We start from the raw sequence: 17,680 nt of genomic DNA on the forward strand, positions 1-17,680 counted from the left end.
CATTTCATGGGATTTGCTGACGTTGATAACAATAGGAAGAATATAGAATATCACAACCCATATCCTTTAATTTGCAGTCTAAATAGCTGTTTATTAATCAAATTATTGTACCCGTATTTTGTTTGCCCAGACAGCAGCATTGTCTCCATGGCAGCCACCTGGCTGTCAGAGAAGTCGGTGCAGACTTGGAGTTTTTCCAGAATTAGAGGATCAGCGTTCTGGATGTAAGAACCGTCCAGAGTGCAGGCCATGTTCCCTAGGACCTCCACATTGTCTCTGCTCAGATTCACACCACTTATTCCCTAGACGGTTAAAAACACAGTATTTCATTTAAAAATGGGCCACAGTATACCATGACAGTCCCACTGGTGATATACATTACACTTACAGTATATGGGAAATGGCAATTCCCTTTCCTGCCATACGAAGAATGTTTTTTATTCCCTCATACATTTTAACAGTACTTATCTGAAACTTTTTCAATGATGCATGTATACATTTTTTTGGTACATCCCAATCGTTGCCATACAATGGTGATTCAAGCTGTTCTTCCAGTTACAACAAGCTGCAGCCTACCCTGTCACCCTTAGCTAAACCAAAGAAAACCTTAATTTGAATGACACTCACCAAGCAGGTCCTGGCTTCACTGAGTAGCAGCGATGCCTTGTTCAAAATACTGGAGGCCACAGAGAAGTCTGCAGCACCCACTGCGGAAAAGTATGACCTGCAGTTGGCCCTCGTGACATCTTTGCTGCTGTAATAATCAGGTATAGAAGGAACATCGATGAGCACATGTATACCATTTAATATCGCAGGCACATCGCGAGACCATTCCAAAAGAAATGCATGGAGACAGACTCACTTTAGGTAGAGAAGCATGTCTGAGGGATAATCTGTGAAGTTCTGGGAGAGGTTGTCTTGGACCAGGTTGTACATGCATGTAAGCTGTAAAAAAGGATGCAAAGACACGGAATTCCACATACTTTAGACTCCATAATACATCGTACTTTTTTTTCTATTCACATATCCAAATTATCTTAATTATAAAATTCAGTTAAGGGGCTTAATTGAATTAATCTTAGTTTCTTATAGATTTAATTTTAATTTACCTGTGTTTCTTTCAGCTGCACCTTGGGCCTCCTTCTCCTCGGCCTACAGGCACGGACCAGCTTTTGGATTCTGGGTTTTTTCATTCTGGAAACTGATGTGCACGTGAATCCTTGCAGAACAGACGGATTAAGCCTTTGGGGATAATGGAAAATCCACAAAACAGGTTAATAGATCGTGAAAAATCTTCCATTGGGAAAATAAATGTTGTGGAGCTTATTCACTTACTCTTCGATGTCAGAGTTTGTTCCATCCAGTGTTCCAAAAAACATGGCGGCCTAAAAGACAGACAGATAAAAACCTAAGTATCTAACTCTTCACAGCAACACTCTATAACTGTGATACATACTATCATACATTGTGGTGTGATTGACAGTGTTGGATGTATTGTGTGAGGAATATGTAAGTGTTTTTCATCTACCTATAGCTTTAATCTGAAAATTGTAAACAGCACAGACTTTGGGGAAAACAACATAGGACCTTGAGGACAGTCCCTGTGGGCTGTGTGTTTTAAATTGACCCTGGATTAGACTTTTTTAAGATTATTTTTTGGGCATTTTTCACCCTTAATGGACAGGTGAAAGTGTAGAGGCAGACTGGAAATGGGGAGAGAGAGAGAAGGGTATGAAATGTAACAACAGTCTTGCAGCTGGAATCGACCGGGGACACTGCAGTTACAGTATATGTTGCATGCACGACGTACATACTTTTTCCTCACTGGCAGAATATTATTGTAAGTGGAAGTTTGCGGGATGTTGATCAGTATCTTTCAGATGGTAATCACCTCAAAATTCAAAAGGATTTTTACTTTCAGTGAGAAGTCACACTGTGTGCTAAATGTAAATTCCCTATAATGTAATATCTGTAGCTTCAGTCTGAATATATCGGCAAAAACTTGCCTCAAATTTACTCTGTTCTGTGTTTATAGCCACATACTGACCTGATCTGCCGTCCACTGCTTTCTGTTAATCACACTGGTCTCCACAGTCTCCGCAGACAGTACCAGCAGGGATGGTGGAATCTCAGCTGCCATAGCATCAGGGACATTCCGCACCACGCTGGCTGCACTTGTGTTCAAAGAAATGATCTACCAGGGAATTAAATAGAGTTAAAACCCCGATCAGAAATGATCTCAAAACTCCTGAAAGTGAATACATATAAAACATGTACTGCGTTCTGGGGTTCTTGAATGCTATTTCTGCATTTACACACATTTATATCAACCGGGCATGTGTAACACATTATAATAGAAGTACACATAAAATCCACAAAAATGAGAGCACTGTGAGCACTGAGCAATATCTGCCGGGCTAGCTGGCGGGGGGGAAAGTATGTTTTTACACTCTGATTTACTTGTATGCGCTCTGTATAAAAATACCGTAAAATAGGAATCCTAGTATCAAATGAGTTTTCATCCTAATCTTAGATCAGCAACGGCTGCAATGCTGGGATAGAATCAAAAGTTAACTTGTACCTGTTGGACGAAGGTCTGTTGGACGACTGTGGGGGCCGTCAGCATGTTGGAAACAAAGGTGCTGCTCTGGGAGATGTTGAATAGCTCAGACGCTGGGATTTGTTTAATTGAGCCTGAAGGAACTCCAGCAATGAGTGTGCCGAGGGATTCCAGGGAGGCTCCACTGTTGATCTGTTGGATACATTTGCATTTATCAAAGTCATGGTCAGCAAAGTGGCATATGCGTGTACGTCAGGGCCATTTCATGAAACCACGCTGAACCAAACACAGAACACTACTTGTTAAACACGCTTAAAAGCGTTGAAGACATCTCATGATTATCAGCCATGTTAAGCGAACAATAAAGCCTTTACCAGGAAGCCTGAGGCAGTCATGGCTTGGATGATTGTGGTGGACTGCTCCTGGTTCCAGGTGCTGACTGACTTCAGGGTGGACAAAGTGGAAATCAGCACTGACGGGGGAATTGACGTGATCTGGCTGCTGGTCAGGCCTGAGGTGGCACTGCCCAGGGTCACAATCGTCTCTGCTGTGAAGGTCTGGATGTTGGCTGCCAGAGCAGCAGACACCTTTAGAATAAAACACACCCGGTTACGAGAAACATCAACTGAGGACATTTTACTTTAGTTGAAATGATATGTCAAAGAAAGATGTGAAGAGAATCATGCACAATTATCAGAAAGACGTAGACCAAGATTTGTTTTGAGGTTTTAGCCATAAAAAGAGTTCTCAAAAAAACTCAATCTGTGTTTCTATGTAGACATAATCAGAGCTGGTACCTCAGGATCCTCTGTTCCATTGCAGAATTCCCTCAGCTCCTTCAAGATGAGTATGGTATCAGATTCATTCAAAGAAGAATATGCCGCACTTGGGACCTCAGAAGAGCATATGAAAAGGCCTGGAACCCTAGATGAAAAGTAAATATAGACATTTTAATTCCTGGATACATATATTTACCCACTAAATAATATATATATATATATATATGTATATATAATATATACTGCACACATCACACAATTACATATTTTCTCAATTTGGTGGATACTCACTTCAGAGGGCTAACGGTTGGGTGGAATGCAAAAAGTTCTGAGACGTAGTAGTCTGTTACATTTTGTGGGATTGCTGTGTTGTTGAACAGCTCCAGGTTGGCTTGGTCCACCAAGAAAACTTTAGCCTTTAAAAATATATCAACACATACGTGAATACATTTTTATTAATGCCTTTGGTTTTCTCAGCCTTAACTAAAAGGTATTGAAAATAAAACAATAAATAGATTTAAACAAAACTAGCTTACCAATGTGAAAGCTATGGCTGGTGTGATGAAATAAACAACTTCTATATTTTGTGAAAGCATTAACTTGAAATAAGTTGTATAGAGTGGATATCAGGACATACTTGACTGGTGGAGATGAAGGTGGTGAGATCTTCCACAGTGACAAATTTCACAAAGTCCCCGATGTAATTGACAAACCAGGCGGTAGAATTGAGTTCTGCATCACTGGCATTGTAGCATCTGGTTTCAGAGCCTACGAAAGAGGGAAAAATATAGTTGGGTATGGACACTTCTCCACCTACACCAAATGACAAATCATTTAAAAAAACCTCAAGCAAACTCTTGATGTTGAAACATTTATAATTGTAGCTGTGTGCACTGCACCTAGAGAAAGTTAGACTCAGCATGGATAGTCAGATCCTTTAGATCAACATCCATTGTACATTTGCTCAAAACTGCATCTTACCGGTTCTCAGGTAGGTGCTGATGGTGGTGTATACATCAGCCTGTCCAAACTCAGAGTTGTATGTGAAGTTCTTTCCCATTACAGAGACCCTATTGAAAGGAAGATAACGCAAATTTAATGATGGCCATGAGCTTGCTGACACTCTGAAAAGATGAGACTTACAGTTTCTGGAAGGCCAAACATGAAGCATTCTGCACTTTGTTGGGACTGATGAGGCTCTTGCTGAGGAATCTAAGATAGTTTCTCAACCGCAGGTCGAACCAGGAATCCACTTCGGATCTGCTGTTGCTGCTCAGAGCCAAAGGCCAGACACAGGGAAGGGTCACCATCTTCACATCATCTGGAACATCCTCCTAATGGCACACATATGTATTTACATGTTTAATGAAAGACTGGTGTAAATTCTGTCATTTACAGATGATCAAATTAAGTATTACATAAAAATACTGTCTATGGTGAATCAATCATCATATGAATGCTGCTAACAGCAACATGTGGCATGTTTCATCAGTAATAATGTATGTTATATGGCACCATTCAGATATTGGACATACATTTTCTAGGAAGGCACGAGTGTTGTTGTAGTTGTTGAAGATGACACAGATGTCAGAGTTGTTACCAATCACATTGGGTTGGCTGAGGAACTGACGCAGCTCGGAGGTGCTGATGGTACTTAGGACCTAAAAGAATAAAAAGAAATGTGGATATTACTGCTGGAATAGCACAACATCTGTGGGAATTTGCATTAAAGCTATCACCAGGTGGTGACTCTAATTTAGCCATCTGTGTGGGAATTTAAATACAAGTGTTGTTTTGTAATATTATTACCTCTGACTCGCGTGTCTGTGGCAGAAGTGATGTGAACGTGGACACATCTGGAAAACCAAAGCTGAGGAAGGTGCTTCTCAGATAGATGTAGAAGCTTCCACCACTGTAACACTTGAGGGGCGTTGAATCTGTTTTAAACACAAATTAAATTACTACGTACCGGAATACAGAATAATCTTAATTCAAATAATAATTACATTTTTAACTTTGGGAACATATTGCCAGAAAACAAATATTCTGAAAGAAATTTTCTTTTGATGTCATGATGTCTGACGCAAACCTTGGAGGGAGAGGATGGTTGCTTTGTAGATCTCCTGTTGGGTGTTGTTGCTGAGTGTCAAGTGTTGTGTGTCCAGCAATGTAATCCTAAATTCAGATTAAAATCAGTCTAAAGCAATTACGCACATCATCACAATCATAGATCATAACCCCAACGAAATAAATTCTTACATCTCTTGGCTGCTGTTGCAACTCCTCTTGTTCACAATGTCGAATAATGGTGTCACTAAGCTGGGAGAGAGGTTAACCAGGAGAGGTCTCAGTCGAACCCTCAGCCACAGCAAGAACTCGGTGTCATTGATAGCTGGAGAGGACAGATTCCCTCTGTCAAACACTGCCTGGAGAAAGGCAGATTTCACCTCCACTGTGTAGTTGGCTGGGTGGATCTGGGGGAATTTAACATAGCATTCATAAGAGGGTGAAATAAATTGTTGACATGATAGTAAAAATGGTAGGAATCATGTTACCATTTATAAGTTATCTAACTCTATAAAAAGTCAAATATATGTTTTCTCTTGTTGCTTTTGAAATCCAACTGGAGATACTGTACAGAACTCCTTTTTGCAGGTATCCAGTAATGCCCCTTTATTGTTAAGCCTCTGGGAAGCAGGCAGCGACCTCTAGGTTGGAAAAGTTAAGCCAATGCAAAAGTACCTCAACTTGCATTCTTTTAAATGGCCAGCAGGGGCGACTCCTCTGGTTGCAAAAATAAGTCAGATTGTATAGAAGTCAGTGAGAAAATGACCCTACTTCTCACTTTATTTACTACCTCAGCAAACATTGTAAACATGGCTGTATATTTTGTGTCTTGTGTGCACGAGATAATAACTTTTCCCTGCAAGATAATTGCGCTAAAAAGTTAAATAAATAGCCCCTGACAGGACTTTATGGGCTACAACTTATCAGCACCACAAACTTCAGCCTCCAAAATTATCATTAAGTGGATTCAACATCTCTCTAAAACAGTTTATCATAACCTTATTGAAGTGAGGATTTATTGCAGAGCTGTCGTATTACACAACATTATTTTAGCTATGAAGACATTTCAGTGTTTAATGTTGCAAAAAAGAAGAAGTGTGTTTCAGTTCAACTTTGATGTGTGTATATAATGCAAAAAAGAAAGTGTCAGCTGTACAGATGTTTACCTCAATGGCTGGTGAGACTATGTCAAAGAAAGCACCAAAGTCAACAGGATCGATTCCTGTCATGATTTGTATCACATCTTGCTTTGTCTTCAGCTGTGAGGGAGTCGCTGCGCGCTGGGCCAGAGTCAGAAGATCTTCCTAAAAGTGACAAGCAGCATTTCAGAAAGTTAACACTTACAGTGGAAGGGCATGCAGTTGTATGCTTAGGTTAAACAATGGACCACCCAGTCTGCCAATTTAGACCTTTTTAATAGTGTAAAATATAATTTGTCTTAAAGGTATAAAAGCAAGTGATATCTAATGGCAAAGCACAAATAATGGCTTGTTTACCTGCCAAATTAATAAATGTGTTTCACGCTTTCGGTTATTTTGCTGACCTGAGTAAATCGTAATATTGGTACTGGTTGCAGCTGACCTGTAGAATTATTTAGTGTTTAATATATAATGAATTCAGCTTTGGTTATTTTATTATTATTTTTCTATTTATTATTATTACACACATGAACCACTCTGACTGCAGCAGAATTCCTGTCCACCCACCTGATCTACGTACATAAATACACACACATACTCACACACGTGATTGATATCTAACAGGTTGCAACTTATCAATAAGGCGTTTTGGTTGCTCTGTAGAAAAATATAATATGGAAATATTGTTGGCTTCTGCTGTTTGAGGATTTAGCCCACAACAATTTGGAGTTTTGTTCTTTGGGGATTTTGTTCATCATACATTTCAGAAAAATGGTGAGTAAATTTGAACTATTAAAGAATACGCTCTTCGTCAGTTAGGGTTAGGGTTAGGGTTACAGACGTTACTTGGTCTCTGGCCGATGGTCGCTACTTACACTGTAGTTGGCATTGAGGGCTTGCAGGTCCTGCAGGGTTGCAAATCCAGAGAAGCTGCCAAGATTTACCTGTAGCCACAATTTATTATCTCTGATAAGTGAGACACAGCCAGGATCTGCAAAGAAGACAGAAACAAAGTCATTGTCAAGGTATAACCACTACGTGATTTTCGAGACCGTACCAATTTGAGCCTGAGCGCCTGCCTGTACCTGATAAGTCATTTCTTGAAAGGAAGGGCTTGATGAAATGAGTGAAGACTGCTTGCTGTCTTTCTGTGTCCATGGATGCCCTTTGGCTGCTGAATGCCCGGATGCTAAATTTGAAAGAAGGCTTTTAATACCTTAACAATTACAAAACAGCGTGTTCCTCTGCAATCTTCTTCACAGTGGAGCAATATATCAGATATGTGCTTACACAGTCTGGTAGGTATGGCAGCTGAAGTTCTTGGAGCTTAGGCAGAATAGGAAGTTGGGGGATGGAGAGGCCAGAAACGGACGAATCTTTGTCTGGAACCAGCCCCTGACAAAGGCACCACTCTGCAGTTGTGCCTGGCTGAAGTTGGCTATTGTCACCTCCCCAAGAGCCTCAAGCGCATGTGACAAGGACGGGTTGCTGTTGTTGGGGGCCTGGAATTGAAAAAAAAACAATTTCGGTTTGACAACAAATTCCCACGGGGAAACACCAATTGTGTGACATTTTGGGATTGGATGTACCATGCTGGCGTATGTCTCAAGAGCCTGGTCTAGTGCCGCAGAAGCTTTTTGGAAGAGAAGCTTCCAGATCTCTACGGGGTATGTCCTTTGGCTTTCCAGTGAGCAGTTCATCAGTGTGGCCAAGTTGCTGGCTGTGAGATGTGTAGCCTTGGAAAAAATGAGAAAATAAATAAAACAAACATGTTCAGAGCTCATGGAGATTACTATCAGGAGGGTAATGTAGCAAAAGCCACATCTTGGTCTGGGATTTACAGCTTACATATAACAGTCTTACCGAGGAACAGGCATGCTCAGTGATGGAAACATTGCACAGGGCTTCAGAGGAATTGCCAACAGGCAGGGTTTGTTCGAGTTGTGATCTGAAGAGAAGAATAAAAAAGTAAACCATTGTCACCTTAGTTAGATTGTGTAAGAGAACTTTACCTACACAAACCCAGCATCAGACAAAACTGTAACCCACCTATTAACTCCATAACAGATGACGTCTTCTGTGAAAAGACAATAGTCGTGTATCAGATATTGTACTTTCAGAATGCGATCTCGTCATCAAAGTTGAAATATCTGGTAACATAGAGACTTACCATCAACTGGGGTCACCTTGCACTGGAGACAAGCAAAGCATAATTGTTAGTCTGGTAGCAAAAGCTACTTAAAGTTAAAATACATCGAACGGCATCATTATCAAAGTTTGTGTGCCAAAATTGTGTCCTTGTACATTTTGATCAAATATTGTAAAACCCATCAGTACTCCCATAGAAATGAACTCACCATGAAGGAATCTGGAACTGAGCAACCTGTTTAACAAAATATTGAAATGAAGGCAGGGCATGAGTACAGCTATCATCACACTCGTGGCAATGGGCAAATCTAAAAAGGTTTATCAGCAGAGCATTTGGCCACTTACGTGAGAATGTCTCGTTGAGGGACATTATGCTTGCTCTCAGACCATGTGAAATGTGCTCGGGCAGGGATTCCAAACTTTGCTCAAGACCAGTGAGTCTGAAGGAAGAAAACAGAAATCCGTGTGACTTGTCAGCAGAAAAAATGTTTGACATTATTCTGCAAACTTTAAATGTTCAGCTTTGGACTGCAGAAATATCATCTCTTACATAGCCGCGTAGGATGCACAGCTGATGTTACTGGGGATGGCTCTGGTGGTGGTTAGGCCCACACCCAGTATGTTCAGGTCTGACTGCGTTTGCATGTTCCTCCAGATCTGAACTTGGGTAGTGTTCTCAAACAACTTCAGATCTTGTAGATGGCTAGCCATGAGGCGTTTCACATCGGTCACAGTCAAACCCTGCACATTACAAATGAAATAGTGTGAAGATTGGTCTGAAGTTTTAACATATAAGCAACTGTGAAAATATTGATTTGAAATTTAGAAACTTTTAACCCACAGCTGGCCCAAAGGAAAAGTACTCACAATAAAAGGAATCACATATTTTACAAATTCTTTTGCACTGCGCAAGTACATATAGTATGTTATGTTAAATAGAAAGGATGAAAAATGGCAAAGGATCACATACTGTACTTTGGGATACTTATATAACCTATAACCTAGTAGCCTATAAGTCATTTTGAAGACCTACGGTAACTACAGAAGACAAGATTTAAGATTTATAAATTTATAAATTACAGGAGTCATTGACCATTTCGCATTGAACATCTGCCAGTGATGGGTGTATGTTCTTCACAACCATTCATGGAATAGATAGATGAGAAGATCAATACCACCCTCTTTATTTTCATCTGATTTCCAGCAAGAAACTAAATATACACATTTCTTTAAATGTCAAACTATTCCTTTAAGTCTTTGATTCAAAATTATACAATCCCTTAATGGGTTCTACTGAGCATCAGACCCTCCCAAATCGATACAGTTTTAAGAGTTAAGTTATGCTAAAGCATCGTCTTGGCTCAATTGCCGCGTATTCTCAATAAAACTACTACATAGATGATGCATGTCCAAAACCCGTTCTGTTGTCAACTCTAGTATCCTTACAGCAGTCACATTAGGATCCAGACTCTGGAAAGTGTCTACGTCCATGCTGATGTTCAGGGTTGATAGTGCTACTATGTCTGACAGAGGTGCCCCACCTATCATGGTAGAGAGGAATACAGGAGATTAGAGAGCAGTTTCACGAGAGAGAGAGAGAAACAGCCGGAATGACAGGTAACATGAATTCTTACCTAGATAGGGACGTATCAAATTGTAATAGGTATTGGAGCTGGAACTCTGTGAGCTGAAGGAAGTGTTACTGATCTCATACAGGACTCTCTTCTGCTCCGATGAACATGACGCCACATGGAGTGGTTTGGCATTTCTGACAAGGTTCAAGGAGACAGTAACATACAGTGTTTAATCTGCATCATTAATCTCAGGGGTCATGTAAAGGCATCTTTTTAAGCTGCATGCTACAACCCACCTGATACTATCTGGGGTGATGGTCTTCAGTGTACTGGTGTCTAACGAGCACACGGAGTCAAAACTGTTCAGCTCAATGCTTCCCAGGGAGTTCTCAGAAGTATTCAGATACTTGGTGATGATTGCTTTGCTCTAAACAACATTAAAGATAACACAGAAAGTGAGCAAACGTATACAAGTATGAGCATATTTCATAATATTTGACATAAGACAGTTTTACGATTCAAAATTCTGACATTTTGACGTCTTGATAATCCCTCTACATTGTACCTTTGTTGCCTCCCACGATCCATCATCAGCTTTCATGAGTGCTGCCAGGGTGTCAACTTTAGTGATGTTCCACATGGAGATGTCATAAAGTGACGCCACACGAGACACTGAACCGAGCACCTGAACTTTCTCATCAGAAACACCCGATGGGAATGCCTGGAAGAATAGAGAATGGGGAGTAACACATGGTGGTGAGTGGAAATGAAAATGAAATCATGTAAATAAAAATCCCACCGTATTTCCATATCAATAAATTTATCGAAAAACTCCATTACCAGCGAGGCTGAATGGTGAAGGAATATCTCAATCACACATATCCGAAAGAAAAATTTAAATCCCTCATACTAAGCAACCATTTCATACAAAGAAATTACCTGGTTGAGTTTCATCAGAATTATTTTCTGCAAGTCATCATCGTCCACTTTCTCGCAGATAGAGTTGAGGTTGTCCTTCAGAACAGAGATGTCCAGGCAGTGGTCAAACTGCGTCTGGTCGTAACCAAAGGGGAAGGCATTGTCGCTGACTGTCACCTGGGTGATGTTGCCCACAGTGCAGCCTTGAGGATGATTGACCAATGTGAGGGGGAAAAAAGTAAGTGCTGTTAGACACACGAGTGTATCAATTTGCTTTATGTCATTCTATAAAAATTCACACAAACACATACAAATGCTCACCAGTTTTGTCAAATATTGAACTGTATCAACATCTGCAAAGTAAGAGAAAATAAACCTGTGGCTTTCTGCCTCTTTCATCTTTACCTGCTCCTTGTATTATCTTGCGATCTCTGGTGTGTCGAAACAGCCTCTTGAGCTTGGTCTTCTTCGTCTTTGTTTTCCTCAGTCGGACCATAAAGGTCCTAAGGAACCTTCTCTTTGTTCTCTGCACAAATGAATTGTTTTTTAATGAGGTGTCTCTTAGAAAGTACTTTAAAATCACAAGACTAAACACATTATTGATTTAATTAGCATCAAGAAACAGGTAAAGGTGAAACACATACAGTTTTGATCTGGCCCCAAATGTTTCCTGTTAGATATAGAGGCAGGACACCAAGCTTTAGCAGTGTTTGCTTGTTCCAGGTGGTGACATTCCTGAAAAACAAATGAGAGCATGTTCATATAGTTTGGCTTTCTAACTTGATACCCACTTGGTGAAAAGAGTTGAGCTGGGTGTTGTTAGAAGATGTAAGAGACACTCCTACTTATATGAAGATTAAACATGACAATTAACTTTAGTCTTTGTTATCATTTGACAATTACTCATAAAAGAAATATTGTGTGCAGTAAAAATTGACTGTGGACTCGTAGATATCTGAACGGGAACCTGAAATAAACAGCCTGGTTAGGCTTCTTATTGCCAACAGTTAGGCACTGTAGTTTCTCACAAAGGGTATACAAAATATATTTTCAGCATTTCCTGGATGACAATGGAGCTTGATGGCACAGAGCTGTCAGGTTTTGGTCACAGAGACAATACTTTTTTGGTTAGATCAATATAATGCTGGTGCCGGTCATTTCATGGGATTTGCTGACGTTGATAACAATAGGAAGAATATAGAATATCACAACCCATATCCTTTAATTTGCAGTCTAAATAGCTGTTTATTAATCAAATTATTGTACCCGTATTTTGTTTGCCCAGACAGCAGCATTGTCTCCATGGCAGCCACCTGGCTGTCAGAGAAGTCGGTGCAGACTTGGAGTTTTTCCAGAATTAGAGGATCAGCGTTCTGGATGTAAGAACCGTCCAGAGTGCAGGCCATGTTCCCTAGGACCTCCACATTGTCTCTGCTCAGATTCACACCACTTATTCCCTAGACGGTTAAAAACACAGTATTTCATTTAAAAATGGGCCACAGTATACCATGACAGTCTCACTGGTGATATACATTACACTTACAGTATATGGGAAATGGCAATTCCCTTTCCTGCCATACGAAGAATGTTTTTTATTCCCTCATACATTTTAACAGTACTTATCTGAAACTTTTTCAATGATGCATGTATACATTTTTTTGGTACATCCCAATCGTTGCCATACAATGGTGATTCAAGCTGTTCTTCCAGTTACAACAAGCTGCAGCCTACCCTGTCACCCTTAGCTAAACCAAAGAAAACCTTAATTTGAATGACACTCACCAAGCAGGTCCTGGCTTCACTGAGTAGCAGCGATGCCTTGTTCAAAATACTGGAGGCCACAGAGAAGTCTGCAGCACCCACTGCGGAAAAGTATGACCTGCAGTTGGCCCTCGTGACATCTTTGCTGCTGTAATAATCAGGTATAGAAGGAACATCGATGAGCACATGTATACCATTTAATATCGCAGGCACATCGCGAGACCATTCCAAAAGAAATGCATGGAGACAGACTCACTTTAGGTAGAGAAGCATGTCTGAGGGATAATCTGTGAAGTTCTGGGAGAGGTTGTCTTGGACCAGGTTGTACATGCATGTAAGCTGTAAAAAAGGATGCAAAGACACGGAATTCCACATACTTTAGACTCCATAATACATCGTACTTTTTTTTCTATTCACATATCCAAATTATCTTAATTATAAAATTCAGTTAAGGGGCTTAATTGAATTAATCTTAGTTTCTTATAGATTTAATTTTAATTTACCTGTGTTTCTTTCAGCTGCACCTTGGGCCTCCTTCTCCTCGGCCTACAGGCACGGACCAGCTTTTGGATTCTGGGTTTTTTCATTCTGGAAACTGATGTGCACGTGAATCCTTGCAGAACAGACGGATTAAGCCTTTGGGGATAATGGAAAATCCACAAAACAGGTTAATAGATCGTGAAAAATCTTCCATTGGGAAAATAAATGTTGTGGAGCTTATTCACTTACTCTTCGATGTCAGAGTTTGTTCCATCCAGTGTTCCAAAAAACATGGCGGCCTAAAAGACAGACAGATAAAAACCTAAGTATCTAACTCTTCACAGCAACACTCTATAACTGTGATACATACTATCATACATTGTGGTGTGATTGACAGTGTTGGATGTATTGTGTGAGGAATATGTAAGTGTTTTTCATCTACCTATAGCTTTAATCTGAAAATTGTAAACAGCACAGACTTTGGGGAAAACAACATAGGACCTTGAGGACAGTCCCTGTGGGCTGTGTGTTTTAAATTGACCCTGGATTAGACTTTTTTAAGATTATTTTTTGGGCATTTTTCACCCTTAATGGACAGGTGAAAGTGTAGAGGCAGACTGGAAATGGGGAGAGAGAGAGAAGGGTATGAAATGTAACAACAGTCTTGCAGCTGGAATCGACCGGGGACACTGCAGTTACAGTATATGTTGCATGCACGACGTACATACTTTTTCCTCACTGGCAGAATATTATTGTAAGTGGAAGTTTGCGGGATGTTGATCAGTATCTTTCAGATGGTAATCACCTCAAAATTCAAAAGGATTTTTACTTTCAGTGAGAAGTCACACTGTGTGCTAAATGTAAATTCCCTATAATGTAATATCTGTAGCTTCAGTCTGAATATATCGGCAAAAACTTGCCTCAAATTTACTCTGTTCTGTGTTTATAGCCACATACTGACCTGATCTGCCGTCCACTGCTTTCTGTTAATCACACTGGTCTCCACAGTCTCTGCAGACAGTACCAGCAGGGATGGTGGAATCTCAGCTGCCATAGCATCAGGGACATTCCGCACCACGCTGGCTGCACTTGTGTTCAAAGAAATGATCTACCAGGGAATTAAATAGAGTTAAAACCCCGATCAGAAATGATCTCAAAACTCCTGAAAGTGAATACATATAAAACATGTACTGCGTTCTGGGGTTCTTGAATGCTATTTCTGCATTTACACACATTTATATCAACCGGGCATGTGTAACACATTATAATAGAAGTACACATAAAATCCACAAAAATGAGAGCACTGTGAGCACTGAGCAATATCTGCCGGGCTAGCTGGCGGGGGGGAAAGTATGTTTTTACACTCTGATTTACTTGTATGCGCTCTGTATAAAAATACCGTAAAATAGGAATCCTAGTATCAAATGAGTTTTCATCCTAATCTTAGATCAGCAACGGCTGCAATGCTGGGATAGAATCAAAAGTTAACTTGTACCTGTTGGACGAAGGTCTGTTGGACGACTGTGGGGGCCGTCAGCATGTTGGAAACAAAGGTGCTGCTCTGGGAGATGTTGAATAGCTCAGACGCTGGGATTTGTTTAATTGAGCCTGAAGGAACTCCAGCAATGAGTGTGCCGAGGGATTCCAGGGAGGCTCCACTGTTGATCTGTTGGATACATTTGCATTTATCAAAGTCATGGTCAGCAAAGTGGCATATGCGTGTACGTCAGGGCCATTTCATGAAACCACGCTGAACCAAACACAGAACACTACTTGTTAAACACGCTTAAAAGCGTTGAAGACATCTCATGATTATCAGCCATGTTAAGCGAACAATAAAGCCTTTACCAGGAAGCCTGAGGCAGTCATGGCTTGGATGATTGTGGTGGACTGCTCCTGGTTCCAGGTGCTGACTGACTTCAGGGTGGACAAAGTGGAAATCAGCACTGACGGGGGAATTGACGTGATCTGGCTGCTGGTCAGGCCTGAGGTGGCACTGCCCAGGGTCACAATCGTCTCTGCTGTGAAGGTCTGGATGTTGGCTGCCAGAGCAGCAGACACCTTTAGAATAAAACACACCCGGTTACGAGAAACATCAACTGAGGACATTTTACTTTAGTTGAAATGATATGTCAAAGAAAGATGTGAAGAGAATCATGCACAATTATCAGAAAGACGTAGACCAAGATTTGTTTTGAGGTTTTAGCCATAAAAAGAGTTCTCAAAAAAACTCAATCTGTGTTTCTATGTAGACATAATCAGAGCTGGTACCTCAGGATCCTCTGTTCCATTGCAGAATTCCCTCAGCTCCTTCAAGATGAGTATGGTATCAGATTCATTCAAAGAAGAATATGCCGCACTTGGGACCTCAGAAGAGCATATGAAAAGGCCTGGAACCCTAGATGAAAAGTAAATATAGACATTTTAATTCCTGGATACATATATTTACCCACTAAATAATATATATATATATATATATATATATATATATATATATAATATATACTGCACACATCACACAATTACATATTTTCTCAATTTGGTGGATACTCACTTCAGAGGGCTAACGGTTGGGTGGAATGCAAAAAGTTCTGAGACGTAGTAGTCTGTTACATTTTGTGGGATTGCTGTGTTGTTGAACAGCTCCAGGTTGGCTTGGTCCACCAAGAAAACTTTAGCCTTTAAAAATATATCAACACATACGTGAGTACATTTTTATTAATGCCTTTGGTTTTCTCAGCCTTAACTAAAAGGTATTGAAAATAAAACAATAAATAGATTTAAACAAAACTAGCTTACCAATGTGAAAGCTATGGCTGGTGTGATTAAATAAACAACTTCTATATTTTGTGAAAGCATTAACTTGAAATAAGTTGTATAGAGTGGATATCAGGACATACTTGACTGGTGGAGATGAAGGTGGTGAGATCTTCCACAGTGACAAATTTCACAAAGTCCCCGATGTAATTGACAAACCAGGCGGTAGAATTGAGTTCTGCATCACTGGCATTGTAGCATCTGGTTTCAGAGCCTACGAAAGAGGGAAAAATATAGTTGGGTATGGACACTTCTCCACCTACACCAAATGACAAATCATTTAAAAAAACCTCAAGCAAACTCTTGATGTTGAAACATTTATAATTGTAGCTGTGTGCACTGCACCTAGAGAAAGTTAGACTCAGCATGGATAGTCAGATCCTTTAGATCAACATCCATTGTACATTTGCTCAAAACTGCATCTTACCGGTTCTCAGGTAGGTGCTGATGGTGGTGTATACATCAGCCTGTCCAAACTCAGAGTTGTATGTGAAGTTCTTTCCCATTACAGAGACCCTATTGAAAGGAAGATAACGCAAATTTAATGATGGCCATGAGCTTGCTGACACTCTGAAAAGATGAGACTTACAGTTTCTGGAAGGCCAAACATGAAGCATTCTGCACTTTGTTGGGACTGATGAGGCTCTTGCTGAGGAATCTAAGATAGTTTCTCAACCGCAGGTCGAACCAGGAATCCACTTCGGATCTGCTGTTGCTGCTCAGCGCCAAAGGCCAGACACAGGGAAGGGTCACCATCTTCACATCATCTGGAACATCCTCCTAATGGCACACATATGTATTTACATGTTTAATGAAAGACTGGTGTAAATTCTGTCATTTACAGATGATCAAATTAAGTATTACATAAAAATACTGTCTATGGTGAATCAATCATCATATGAATGCTGCTAACAGCAACATGTGGCATGTTTCATCAGTAATAATGTATGTTATATGGCACCATTCAGATATTGGACATACATTTTCTAGGAAGGCACGAGTGTTGTTGTAGTTGTTGAAGATGACACAGATGTCAGAGTTGTTACCAATCACATTGGGTTGGCTGAGGAACTGACGCAGCTCGGAGGTGCTGATGGTACTTAGGACCTAAAAGAATAAAAAGAAATGTGGATATTACTGCTGGAATAGCACAACATCTGTGGGAATTTGCATTAAAGCTATCACCAGGTGGTGACTCTAATTTAGCCATCTGTGTGGGAATTTAAATACAAGTGTTGTTTTGTAATATTATTACCTCTGACTCGCGTGTCTGTGGCAGAAGTGATGTGAACGTGGACACATCTGGAAAACCAAAGCTGAGGAAGGTGCTTCTCAGATAGATGTAGAAGCTTCCACCACTGTAACACTTGAGGGGCGTTGAATCTGTTTTAAACACAAATTAAATTACTACGTACCGGAATACAGAATAATCTTAAT

At 40.3% G+C, this 17,680-nt stretch overlaps 1 protein-coding gene across 1 annotated transcript in view; it reads right to left on the minus strand.

Annotated features, from left to right (window-relative positions):
- Positions 1-17,680, minus strand: part of LOC306707331 (uncharacterized protein) — a 141,448-nt gene that overhangs the window by 67,047 nt on the left and 56,721 nt on the right. Inside the window, exons 164-213 of the mRNA XM_079174724.1 lie at positions 17,499-17,626; positions 17,225-17,350; positions 16,833-17,023; positions 16,671-16,759; positions 16,327-16,457; positions 15,981-16,105; positions 15,698-15,824; positions 15,275-15,487; positions 14,922-15,092; positions 14,388-14,534; positions 13,676-13,725; positions 13,450-13,582; positions 13,203-13,285; positions 12,968-13,094; positions 12,452-12,642; positions 11,830-11,920; positions 11,591-11,711; positions 11,207-11,388; positions 10,833-10,988; positions 10,564-10,694; positions 10,328-10,461; positions 10,140-10,234; positions 9,244-9,434; positions 9,039-9,133; positions 8,903-8,928; positions 8,716-8,737; positions 8,595-8,622; positions 8,409-8,493; positions 8,135-8,281; positions 7,836-8,047; positions 7,631-7,734; positions 7,421-7,536; positions 6,573-6,710; positions 5,599-5,813; positions 5,429-5,514; positions 5,149-5,276; positions 4,875-5,000; positions 4,483-4,673; positions 4,321-4,409; positions 3,977-4,107; positions 3,631-3,755; positions 3,358-3,484; positions 2,935-3,147; positions 2,582-2,752; positions 2,048-2,194; positions 1,336-1,385; positions 1,110-1,242; positions 863-945; positions 628-754; positions 112-302 (exon numbers count right to left, since the gene is read on the minus strand). Of these exons, the coding sequence (XP_079030850.1) occupies positions 112-302; positions 628-754; positions 863-945; positions 1,110-1,242; positions 1,336-1,385; positions 2,048-2,194; positions 2,582-2,752; positions 2,935-3,147; positions 3,358-3,484; positions 3,631-3,755; positions 3,977-4,107; positions 4,321-4,409; positions 4,483-4,673; positions 4,875-5,000; positions 5,149-5,276; positions 5,429-5,514; positions 5,599-5,813; positions 6,573-6,710; positions 7,421-7,536; positions 7,631-7,734; positions 7,836-8,047; positions 8,135-8,281; positions 8,409-8,493; positions 8,595-8,622; positions 8,716-8,737; positions 8,903-8,928; positions 9,039-9,133; positions 9,244-9,434; positions 10,140-10,234; positions 10,328-10,461; positions 10,564-10,694; positions 10,833-10,988; positions 11,207-11,388; positions 11,591-11,711; positions 11,830-11,920; positions 12,452-12,642; positions 12,968-13,094; positions 13,203-13,285; positions 13,450-13,582; positions 13,676-13,725; positions 14,388-14,534; positions 14,922-15,092; positions 15,275-15,487; positions 15,698-15,824; positions 15,981-16,105; positions 16,327-16,457; positions 16,671-16,759; positions 16,833-17,023; positions 17,225-17,350; positions 17,499-17,626 (6,439 nt within the window). The remainder of the gene's footprint in view (positions 1-111; positions 303-627; positions 755-862; positions 946-1,109; positions 1,243-1,335; positions 1,386-2,047; positions 2,195-2,581; positions 2,753-2,934; positions 3,148-3,357; positions 3,485-3,630; positions 3,756-3,976; positions 4,108-4,320; positions 4,410-4,482; positions 4,674-4,874; positions 5,001-5,148; positions 5,277-5,428; positions 5,515-5,598; positions 5,814-6,572; positions 6,711-7,420; positions 7,537-7,630; positions 7,735-7,835; positions 8,048-8,134; positions 8,282-8,408; positions 8,494-8,594; positions 8,623-8,715; positions 8,738-8,902; positions 8,929-9,038; positions 9,134-9,243; positions 9,435-10,139; positions 10,235-10,327; positions 10,462-10,563; positions 10,695-10,832; positions 10,989-11,206; positions 11,389-11,590; positions 11,712-11,829; positions 11,921-12,451; positions 12,643-12,967; positions 13,095-13,202; positions 13,286-13,449; positions 13,583-13,675; positions 13,726-14,387; positions 14,535-14,921; positions 15,093-15,274; positions 15,488-15,697; positions 15,825-15,980; positions 16,106-16,326; positions 16,458-16,670; positions 16,760-16,832; positions 17,024-17,224; positions 17,351-17,498; positions 17,627-17,680) is intronic.

This window comes from Pholis gunnellus, assembly GCF_910591455.1.
Source record: "Pholis gunnellus genome assembly, chromosome: 15".
Lineage (NCBI taxonomy): Eukaryota > Metazoa > Chordata > Actinopteri > Perciformes > Pholidae > Pholis > Pholis gunnellus.